At 48.5% G+C, this 12,167-nt stretch overlaps 1 protein-coding gene across 2 annotated transcripts in view; it reads right to left on the bottom strand.

Moving 5' to 3' along the window:
* Positions 1 to 12,167, bottom strand: part of LOC135899814 (bromodomain-containing protein 4-like) — a 395,916-nt gene that overhangs the window by 170,654 nt on the left and 213,095 nt on the right. For both annotated transcript variants that reach the window (XM_065429162.1, XM_070534101.1), the window contains exon 3: positions 3,109 to 3,179. Coding sequence is in view for 1 of the 2 variants with exons in the window: in XM_070534101.1 (XP_070390202.1) it covers positions 3,109 to 3,135 (27 nt within the window). In the remaining variant the exon portion in view is untranslated. The remainder of the gene's footprint in view (positions 1 to 3,108; positions 3,180 to 12,167) is intronic.

Raw genomic sequence — 12,167 nt, 5'->3', positions numbered from 1 at the left:
AATTAACTTGTCCGCTTTGTGTGCTCTAATGGATGAAGTTGACAGAACGATATCTGTTCTTAGTACAGAGCTACGAATTTGTAAACTTCGTGCTTCCGTTTTTTTCACACGTACCAATTTTCGAAAGCCCGTTTAAAAGATTCCGGCCCTAAATGAAAATTTCGCTCCCTACAGTGACTAGAACTTAACACTCTCTGTGAAATGCAATAAATCTCATGAAAATTCGCCGAGTGGTCAACTCAGAAAAACGGTTCTGCGTTTTACGTGTATATGAATAGGCGGCATTAGATTTGGTCCTGAGCTAACGCTTCCCCTTACGATAACGCGTTGCTTTCTGTCATTTGTCCTTGCTTCGCTTGTGCTCTTGTGAACATTCGAAATGAACGAAGACAAACAGTGGTCCCACGTGGTCCGCGCACTGACTGAACGACGATTGGCGGTAGCATATTGACAGCTAACACAAAACACTCTTTGAACGCACACACAATATAGTGTCTCGCTACACGTAACCACATACAGGATAACACGTATCAAACATTATGTCTTATGGCAAACCTTCATCGAAAAGCTTTAGCGTTGCGGTCAATTAAATGTTACACAACTAAACGCGCTGCGTACAGTTATGTGTATCATCGAGCAATGTTTATGTTTGGCACTGAAGAGCTCAATACTTTATTATCACGGAGTTTTTATATTTCTGTACTGCGGAATTCACATGCTATATTGAAATGTTTACGCAGATGCAAAGACGAAAGAAAGCTCCGGTTAAAACAGAGAGAGAGAAAGAGAAAGAAATTGCCGCAATGCTGGAATGACCTTTGCATAATAGTCTGCGGCATAAAATGAACTGCCTGCCGCCCGAGCGAAGCGAAATTTTCTTTAAGATCGTTTAAGAAAAGCCCGACTGTAGCGTGCCTGAACGACTGAAACCGATGCTTCTAATTAGGAGCGCCTTAGCAATAAAGGAGACTGCACCCCCGTATATATAGCCGGCTATTATTTCTTTTTCATACGGGATTTCTTTACGAGCTCAAATTTGTAAAGAAATATAAGCCGCTTAATTAGGAGCGCCGTTGTCACGTTCCTTTGTTCCGCAATTTTGAATCTCATTACGCAAGCGTTCCTTGGGGTAAACATTTACGGTGTCCTCGTAATTCGGCAACGCTACGCTTTTTTCCAGCTTCTTTCGGGTGAATGCAGCCCATATCTAAATAAGTCCCGTAATCTTGTTAAAAGCGCATTCACCTCGTTTTTATTCGGCAGAATTAACGGTCATAACAACAGAGACCGCGGAGACTAGGCGCCGGGACTGTACGATGACGTCACAACGGGAGACTCCCTTCTCTTGCTCAGCGTCATCAATGGGCTTGACCTGGGATTCCGGTCGGACAGATTACTTCTTTTTTTTTTTCCGCTTCGCTCTTGACTGTTACGACACCTGCTTCGGACATGAACGTGCTGTTGTTGTTGTCCTCATGTCCGTCCGTCCTCCTCCTCCTCCTCCTCCTCCTCCTCCTCCTCCTCCTCCTCCTCCTTTTCTTTTTCTTCCTGTTTTTCTACATCAAAATTTTGAACTCTTGCTCATTTACGTTCGCTATCCAACTGGCTTAAGTCGACCATAGCGGCTTAGGGGCAAGCTGGAGCTAACGCTCACAACGCTTTAATTATTATTATTAATATTATTTTAGCTAGCTGAAGACACTTGAAGAAAGGTAACACAGGGCTGAGTGGGGTAACGGATTAAAAAAGGATGTGTGGTTTTTTTTTTGTTTTTTTTTTACTCCAAACAGCGCCCGCGACTTCTTGACACTGCATTTTGACGCTAGTTCATCATTATTCGCGTTCACGAGTAAAAGCAACGTCCACATCGACTCACTTTGGAAAGCCAGCGAGCGGGACGAGAATTCTGCGTCGCAATGGCGTCACGCAGTGCTCCAAGGTTGTTTAGATGCAACGATCCCTTCACACACACACAAAAAAAACATACACACAGTTTGCGCACGTAGGGGACTGTCAACACTATTTTGGGGGAACTACAAAGTGTGCACGTTCTTCCCTGTGCAGCGGTTGCAGGAGCATTAAATTGCTATGTGCACAGCACTGGTCTGCTGGCACCATCACTGATTTGTCATATGCGTAGGGTAGATGAGACCATACAACGCTTATGTAATTTCTTGTCGACGACTTATTAACTTCAAAAAAACGAACCCTAGAGACACCACTCCGCTTTCATGGAATATCTATCTATCTATCTATCTATCTATCTATCTATCTATCTATCTATCTATCTATCTATCTATCTATCTATCTATATGTATATATATATATATATATATATATATATATATATATATATATATATATATATATATATATATATAACTTAGAGTATACCATTCGCACCATAACTCCCGCGCCAGTAAATCAGTACGAAGTTTACTGACGTAAGGAATTTCAAGGCATTTTCGCGCATATGGGCCGCTACGGCACAGCATATAACGTCTCAAAACTTTCGAAGTTCGTTATTAGGCTCCCTTAAAAATGCACGGCACTCCACATTTCCCCGCGACAAACACGAGTTTGCCCAGAGCAGGCGCTGGGCAAAATGCATGACGTCGGAGCCTGCGGGGAACTTCGAGGCGGAGTCGCCGCCCGCATTTCGTTCTCTCATCCTTTCCCGTTTATCAAGCGTTTCGCGGTGCGAGTACGCTTTATTTTATATTATTTTACTTCATTCTATTCATAATTGCCGCAGCGTAGTTCAGATCAACTTAGTTTTTTCTGCGGTGACTTTAACTTTCATTTTTCAGTCCCCTAGACAGTTTGCTTGCTTGCTTGCTTGCTTGCTTGCTTGCTTGCTTGCTTGCTTGCTTGCTTGCTTGCTTGCTTGCTTGCTTGCTTGCTTGCTTGCTGGCTGGCTGGCTGGCTGGCTGGCCTTCTTTCTTGCCTAGCTTCATTGCCGCTCTCCCTGAGACGCTACTGCTCTAAAGAGCGGCTACCCGATTAACCCGTGAATTACCTCCGCTGGCTGACGCCTGCAGCCAAGGGAGCAATAGAAGAAGCACCCGCGAAGAGAAAGAAAAGAGCGAGAGAAGCGGGAATGCAAACCTTTGAGACGGAGACGACGGCTGCCATGCAATGCGGACAGCAACCGCGCGAGGATCACAAGTGGCGGCGGCCTGCGAAAGACAAGAACACGGTGTCAGTGACTGGGGCTCACCAGCGACCGCTGCTTCCTTAACGCACTGTAGCTTTTATACGTGTGTACGTTTGGTGACTCATTAAAGGTAACCATTGCTCGTTATGTCAAGTAATGGAAATGCCCGGGCATGCTTAAAGAACACAAAAAAAACAAATTGTGCAGACATAATCGATGATGATTGTCAGTGCGAGCGAATAGGACGCACGCACGCACGCACGCACGCACGCACGCACGCACGCACGCACGCACGAACGAACGAACGAACGAACGAACGAACGAACGAACGAACGAACGAACGAACGAACGAACGAACGAACGAACGAACGAACGAACGAACGAACGAACGAACGAACGAACGAACGAACGAACGAACGTCTTCGTTGCCGAATCCGATCACCAACCATCCACCAGCGGCGGATACGGCTAAAAGGGCCAAATGAAGTTACTCACTTGAAAAAGAAAGAAAGAAAGAAAGAAAGAAAGAAAGAAAGAAAGAAAGAAAGAAAGAAAGAAAGAAAGAAAGAAAGAAAGAAAGAAAGAAAGAAAGAAAGAAAGAAAGAAAGAAAGATACACAATATCAGGGCTGGATGTACTCGTGTGCGCACGTCACTACGCCCTGAAAGCACTCGAAGAAAGGACGACAAAGAAACGAAACAAAGAACGAAAAATAAAAAGAGAGAGAGGGAGAGAAAGAAACACGGGGGTCTCGAACCAGGAATGTGTGCCCGACGACGTGTGCACGCCATTGTAGATTTGTATACAAAGAGGCGTCGCCGCCTCGAACGGCCTCGCCCGAGACTATTATAAAGCCGCAAAGTAAAGTAAAGAAGGGGCCGAAGCCAAGCCGTTGCCAGGTGGAGAAAAGCTAAGGAAACGGTGTAGTGATGCCGCGCCCCAACGGAAGTGATGAGTTCGCGTCGCCCCAACCCGCACCTCATACACAAACACGAACAGACGAAGATAAATAAACGTGTAGCGGTGAGAGACAGCGCCCTTTCCTAACTAGAAACGGTGTACAATATCTCATTGCATTTACACGCCTTGGCGGTCATGACGTCACGCCGTATGCTTACACGCCACGTTCCCGCCAAACAGTGCGACGAAATATGCGAGCGAACTCCCGACCAGCGCGTCCCATCGTCGCTCTTGGTTGACTTCTGCGGTTGATATTGCCAAGTTTGGAAACCTTGCGAAAGTGGTTTTATAAATTATGTCGTAGTTCTGTCGACTTTTCGTTGCTCTCAATAGAGTGTCTGCTGCGATTCAAACGAATGTTGCGTGTATATCAACTGTCGCGCGTCCTGTGTGTATCAAATCCTTTATCATCGCACTGAACTGGAGGTGCCATGACAAGCGAGATACCAGGCAAACCTCTTCGGTTTGCATTCACTCACTCACTCACTCACTCACTCACTCACTCACTCACTCACTCACTCACTCACTCACTCACTCACTCACTCACTCACTCACTCACTCACTCACTCACTCACTCACTCACTCACTCACTCACTCAAATCAGGGTCACGCAAAACTTTTGGCAGGAATGGTTTTCGTCGGATCGTCGCAGTTGAATAACGAGCGACTATATTAACTAGTCATTTTAATTATAATGACATGTAACTAGTTATTAGTCATAACATTGAAGGCCTCGAGTTATGACTATAGAGGAGTGCTGGATTCGATCGCCACACGCACTAATCCATCACGCACGAACAAATCACAGGAGTCTCCGTTGAGACATCGGAGGCACAGTCCCATACAAAGATGGCCACTGCGTTAGGTTTGAGTGAAGGAAAATATACATTAAAAAACAAATAAAAATAAGAAAGGAGGTGGGGAGTGGCTTGCACGTCAACAATTGTGTCACCACGGCTGCTTTACACCAGCGCCTAAGTATAAGATGCTTGCTTGGTCACTGCAAGTGACCGTCAGTGACCGTCAGTGGAAATGAAGACGCCGATAATGCCGCTCGGGCAGCTCTTGAAGACGCACAAGAAGAGGCCATACCGCTTTCACGATCCGACGCAGCTAGCAGACTTCGAGTGCTTGCACAGGAGATCACGCTATCTCTATGGTGCACACCAAACAGCCAGACCACCCAGAGCAACCGTCAATACCACCTGCCCTCTTTGATGCATCTCTATATGCCAACTGGACTCCGTCGATGAGAGGCGACTCTGCTTTATCGCTTATGGCTGGGGGTGGCTTTCACTAAATCTTACTCCTTCCGCATTGGAATGGCCGACAACGCTCTCTGTAATGCCTGTCTTTGCGAGGAGACGCTGGAACATCTTCTGTGCGACTGTCCTGAATATAATGTTCAGCGACAGTCCCTGGCATCTGTTCTAGCGCGCCTTGACAATAGGCCATTGTCCCTCGACACGACTTTCACATGCCGCCGACAGAAGACATCGCAGGTGAAGGCGACAAAGGGACTACTTCAGTTTTTGAAAGAGACGGGATTGGACAAGCGGCTGTGAGAGTGATGTCGCGTACCATGCCAGATTGATGGACTCCAATGGACGACGTGTGTGTGCTGTGCTATGTGCTCTCTCTCCCTCTCCCCCTTCCCCATCTATAATCTCCCCCATCCCTCTCCCATGTGTAGGGTAGCAAACCGGTTAAGCTAAACTGGTTAACCTCCCTACCTTTCCTTCTCCACTTTTTGCTTCCTTCCTTCCTTCCTTGGTCACTGCATCAGTAGCTTCGTGTCCTATGTGGTAAATCTCGGCGCCACGAATTGGCGCTACTATTAAAATTGCTGTAGTTACTGTGTATGCTGTATATACATGTATACTATATAATATATATGCTGTATATGCTGTATAGAGTTACTGTATATACAATAACCCTACGTTGCTGCCGCCCAACTTTTCGGTAACCCAATATTCCGCAATGAATAATACGTTTACACAGACGCTAACACTCTCAACCATGCTTTCTACTCTTTCATGGCCATGCTGCGTCCATTGTGCTTCGCTGCATTGGCACCGCAACGGCTAAGTTGGTGATTCATAATATCAAAACGAATTATACAAAAAAAAACAGAAGGAGACATCTCTTCACCGCAGAGCTACGCACATAGAAAAAGAAAGAAGAGAGAGATAGAGAGAGAGAGACAGAGAGAAAGAGAGAGAGAACGACAGGTATTTATGTAGATAATTTTCCCGAGAAGCTGCAACGTTGACTCGACTGAACGCGTCTCCACACTGCGACTATCTGTCACTTGATCTATTCCCGTTGCAGCCCAGTGGTTCGTTGCCGCCTGTCTGGAATGCACTACAGCGGGAAGCAAAACTAGTCGCTGCATGACGAACTTCAAATCTAATAACAACTCAGAACTGAGACGTTGATTCTTTCGTGAGAATCGTTATTGCGTTATGCCTCGCGCGAACAACGAGTCTCCGCGAGAAAGTCAGACCCTTGCGCTAAGCCCATTACTTCGTTGCCGTCTGCATACAGGCTTTCGTCGAGCGGACTCGTCTTGCGAACGTAGAATAACAGCATTTGCTGACGTCCTGATCTGGTTGCAGTAAGCGGGCGTTATATGAGTGGAGTTGCACCGAGAGAACGCTACGCGTCGCTGCTATCGCGCGTGCGTAGCGATTGTCTTGCGCATTGCTGAATAACGATGGAGAAATCGCAAAATATGGAAGCATTAATCTAAGCCGTGGTTATAACCGACGCACGCTGCTTGGCGCTTTAGATAGTAAATTCACGCAGCGTGCCTCGAAAGGTCACACGGCTGCTTAGAATTCGGATAAAGTAAACTGCCGAGATTGTTAAAGTATACCATTGCCGATTGCGGTGGTTCCGTAACTATGGCGTCTTGCGTGCGCTCAGCACGAGGTAGTGGGTTCGCCTCCCCTGCCATGTCGTCCAGATTCCGATGACGGCGCAACAGAAAAAAAAACTGCTCGTGTAAAGCGTAATCCCAGATACTCAAAACTAATCTGGAGTGCTCCACTGCGCGAGAGCCATCATAACCTCACTGTGTCGTTTCGGGACGTTAAAACTCACGCGATCAAAATTTTTTATTATTATTTATTTCGCCATCACACACGAAAGGACCGGTCGAGAAAACCGCGGTAAACGCCGTCGGATCGATTGGTCGATAGAAACCGTCGCCGGATCCAAATCACTTTGACGAGACACTAGTTATGCTGCGTGATAATTCTCACACGCGAGATACAGACTGAACGGAACGATTGTGCGAGCCGCCGTCAGTTGTAAGGCATTTAATCAACTGCTTTACTAAAGCTTAGCTTCACATAGATTCCGACATGCGCGTAGCATCTGTGTATTTCTTTTCGTTTCGAATGGCCGACGGGACCCGCGCATAGCCTTTCCCGCGCCGCACAGAATCCGTGAGGTGAAGCATAACTGCCGCGAAGGAAGGGACCACCAAGATGTGGCAACGAGGCGCACGGAGACGCGGAAAAACGGCGTCACAAGGATTAAGCGATCGACGCTGCACGCGTGTACAGTGCGTTCTCCGACGCACACACTGTAAAGGCGTCGGCGTTCGAGGGGGCCTCGGTTGGGACTCGAATCGAGCAAATCGATCGCCGGCCTCCCGGGAGTGACTTCACGAGGCCCCGCGATCTGGCGTCGTCGTTCGCGGGGAGAATGATGGCGTGCTAAGCTCTTAATTGAGCGCTCCTCTAGTGTAACCGAAGCCGCCGAGAAGGCAGCAGCTTGCATCGCCCTTTCCACGATCTCCAGAGTAGCATCTATATATAGCAATCGTTCGCGGATCGCTTGCTCCACGACGCCCGCGCAGTTTAGTATTTCACGACGCTCGTAGTGTCAAAATAGCGCTGCACGCGAGGCGACGAAGGTACAGCAGCGTGGAAGCGTATTGCGCGATGATAAAGCCACACTTAGGAGGGACGTGTGTCAAGCACTCTAGGCGTTGTTAAAGAAGGTGTGTCACTTAGTAGAATCTATCTATCTATCTATCTATCTATCTATCTATCTATCTATCTATCTATCTATCTATCTATCTATCTATCTATCTATCTATCTATCTATCTATCTATCTATCTATCTATCTATCTATCTATCTATCTATCTATCTATCTATCTATCTATCTATCAAACTGCGCTGACAAATTTTGCAATAACGAGGAATGTGTGGGAGTCAGTTTGTCGGTGCATTCGTCAGCATCGGTGCTTCGCTAAATTAAGCTGATCTCGGCTCACCCCGAGTGTTAGATAAGATAAGATAATGCAATACAGACCATCAGACAGACAGACAGACAGACAGACAGACAGACAGACAGACAGACAGACAGACAGACAGACAGACAGACAGACAGACAGACAGACAGACAGACAGACAGACAGACAGACACATTACATTGTGGATTTGCCATCTTCGCGATTCCCTTAATTCACCAGCAGCCTTGTTAGGATTGGGGGCTCAATCCCATCGCTCGTAACCCGTTGTCAAGATTGGTGTCCGGCATGAATAAGAAGGTAGCTGGCTCATACCGTTGTCTAACTTATCCACGCTGAGGTCGTTGATGAAGGGAAGGACTGCTTCTCATCGAGAACGAGGAATATGGGTTTATTTACAGTATCTACACGCAGTTCATCAGTCTAACATGACTGCGAGAGAAAGTACATCAGTCTAACGTAACTGCTTGAGAAAAGTGCATCAGTCTGACATGACTGCTTAGAAAAGCGTACTGAGCAGCCGCACAACAGCGGTTTATAAACACACGGTCCTCCCCCGATACCCAGGTGACGGAAACGGCCGTCCAGTCATCGTAAACAAGTCGCCTCTCTGCGGGACGGTTTACACACACCCACTCACACACACACTTCCTTGCGCGAGGTTCACGGTCTGGAGCCGACGTCAGACGGACTTCGTAGAACTCGGGGCTTGTGTCAGGAAAGGTGCCTTTTATTCCCCAAGCTGACCCCTGTAGCGCGGCCGGGCGCCCATTGTCTTGCGTCTTGGACGGCGCGTGGGAAGGAGCCTCGAACTACGTTCTCGCGAGCACTCCCCCGCTCGCGGCAGAGCAGGGCGGCGGTGTCGGCTCAGTAACAATAGTTGGTCCGCTGATCGCGTTTAGTCACAACGGCGACGAGGCTAGAACGTAACGGTGGCGTTCCAACAAAAGTTGCCACCACTGTCTCAACTGGCTGGCAAATCTTGCACCTCAGCTGGGCCGTTCTTAACAGCCTGCGCTAACATCGACGCGACGAAGGTGCCATGTTAGTGCAGCGCGTCAAATAACCTAGTGACACTCGAGTGACTATACGGAGATTGTCTGATCAATACGCGCGGGGAGTCCTCATCATGTGCTGGTCAAGCTTTTTTTAATTACGTTTAGCGGTTACTCGGCGCCAGTGCCGTGAAAATCACGTACGTTGACTAAATGCATGGAGGAAAGAAACAAAATAGGAGAGGCCCTGACTTCATGTTTTTTAAGCTGGACATGTAGCCGTGTTGGTGTGTCATCTCTCTTTGCGCTTCCAATCAGCTAGCCGGAGCGATAAGCCTGAGCTTTGAACTTGCATTGCTACAAGACGCCGGAAGTGTGTGCTGCCGACGCGCGTCAGAACAAAGACTACGAAACTTCTGAAACAGTTTTATTGAAGCAGACGCGCTCCTGTGCTTTTAAGTGGCGCATGTGAAGAAGACGACGAAGACACGGGCCGAAAAAACTTATCTCGCTTTTCAGTGGCCTAGAGCAGCAGCGAGAGCGTTGTTAAGAACGGCCCGCTGAGGTGCAAGTTTTGCCAGCCAGGTGCGAGAGCGGCGTCGACTTTTCCTGGATAGCCGCCGCAACCGTCTAGCCACGGCGACACTAAGTCGACTGTGTGCGGAGAACAATACGCGCGTCCTCGACTCTCCGTCGCAGGAGCCGAGATGAGTTCGACGAAGCAGGCTTTGTGCTGGAACACGACACCGCCGACCCGGTCTACCGTGAGCAAGGGAGGTCGAGAGAACGTCTTCGGAGGCCCCTTCCCACGCATCGTTCCTGACGTCAGCCCCGAGTTCTGCGAAGACCGTCTGACCTCGGTTGGGGACCGTGAACCTGTGCGGAAGTGTGTGTGTGTAAGCCTTCGCGCAAAACGGCGGCTCATCTATTCGTCGAACGCTTCCCTCACCTAGGGATCGGGGGAGGACCGAGTGTTTATAAACCGCTGTTGTGCGGCTGCTCAGTGTACTTTCTCTCGCAGTCATGCTAGACTGATGAACTGCGTCATCCTTATGTAGATAGTGTAAATAAACCCATATTCCTCGTTCTCGATGAGAAGCAGTCCTTCCCTCCAACAACGTCCTCAGCGTGGATAAGTTGGACGACGGCATGGGCCAGCTACCATCTAATTCATGCCCGACTCCAATCTTGACAACTGGTTACGAGCAGAGGGATTGACCTCCCAATCCTTACAGCGTCAGGAAGGTGGCATAATAAGCAGTATAATAAATCGAAAGCGAAAGTGGTAATAAAAAGAAGCTAGCCGAAAGACTAAGGACCTCAATTACGTGATCAAAGTCGTACGGCCAGTTCAGACGACCGATGCGACGCGATAAGAAAGCTGACCCACACGCGCCGGCAATGATGCAACACCTGTCGCAAGCCTAGCGCAGTCAGCGAAGTGGACAAAATCCCGGCGAAAGCACTCGCTACACGGGTTATGACGGCGAGGCCCCTGGAGCATCGCTACGGCCGTTTCTAAGCCAGCGCCTCTTTTCTCTCTCTCTCTCTCTCATCGGGTAAATAGAGTCGTCAGGCAAAGTAAAGCTCAATGCCGCTGCAGGGAAGGGAACGAAAAGAAACGGAACAAGCAACACCGTCCACGAGATATATATATAAGGGCCATTGTGAACGCCGCTTGTTGAACAATAACAGCCGAGAACGAAGCGAAGGAGTTGTCGGTGTTGTTCGGCAGGTCTATAGCCGTGCCGCCAGCTCGCTGTGCGTCTGGTGACGCGGATTCTGCCCACGACAAGTGAAGCACAATCCGCCCACATGGGCTGCCTCGCATTCTGTTCGTTCGGCGGCGCCTCACGTCTCCTTTTGTCCGCGATCGCGAAATGAGCGCGGAAAAGACGACGGCAGTTGCTACTACTCCACTCTACTTGATACCAACTATCCGCGCACAAAGGAACGGTGCCTCTTTCGCTGCGGTCTGCAATTATCGGAGGCTGTGGTGGCTGTCGCTGAGCGCGTCTTCTCCGTAATCCCCGCGTTGGTAGGACACATCTTGTCACTTGCTCTAGTGATTTCACAGCAAGATTGACAGCGAGATTGATCAATTCATTGATTTGTTGACTAAGTCACAAAACGCGTTCTGCGGAAGTTGGCAAGGCTGAGTGCGGATTTCCCGCAGAACATAATCATTCGTTCAGTGTCCAGGATTGCTCTTCGAGGTATCTGGATTCATTTGACCTCACCATGTGATCTGCTTGCCTCGTAGTTAGATAGCTCCGGTATACTTGGGTGGCCGCAAGGAACGGCGTTGGTCCCGGGATCAGTCACTCGCACCAGGTCTTATTTTTTTTTTTGTCCGGTACGAAGATTTCTTTCTTGAGAAACCCGTGTAGCTTTCCTTCGTAGTTTCGTACAACTCGCGGGCGAATGACAATTTTTCCCTCCTCTTGACTGATTAATTCATTGATTCACTGATAGATAGTTGAAGCAAGCGCGCGACACCGCTGTTGCCTCTCCTGCCGATTAGTTTCTTGCCAGGTACTCTGTCGCGCTTTCAGACACACACAAAAAGGTGACAGTTTCGCCCGAAAGGCGGAACATCTATTGCGATAGCAAATTAGTAGACAGCTATACAAAGCAAACAAGCATGGTGTCAGCGCGCACTGGCAAACATGAACGCATGACACCCGATGACCGCAGACACTGGCTGTCAAAACACTGGCATAAGGAAGCGCGGCAGCTGCAGCGAGCGAAGTCACCTTCGTGCTCGCTATCGCTTCAACCCAAACTGA

The sequence above is a fragment of the Dermacentor albipictus genome, chromosome 2 (assembly GCF_038994185.2).
Source record: "Dermacentor albipictus isolate Rhodes 1998 colony chromosome 2, USDA_Dalb.pri_finalv2, whole genome shotgun sequence".
In the NCBI taxonomy this organism is placed as follows: Eukaryota; Metazoa; Arthropoda; class Arachnida; order Ixodida; family Ixodidae; genus Dermacentor; species Dermacentor albipictus.
This window is presented reverse-complemented; position numbering and strand designations above follow the sequence as displayed.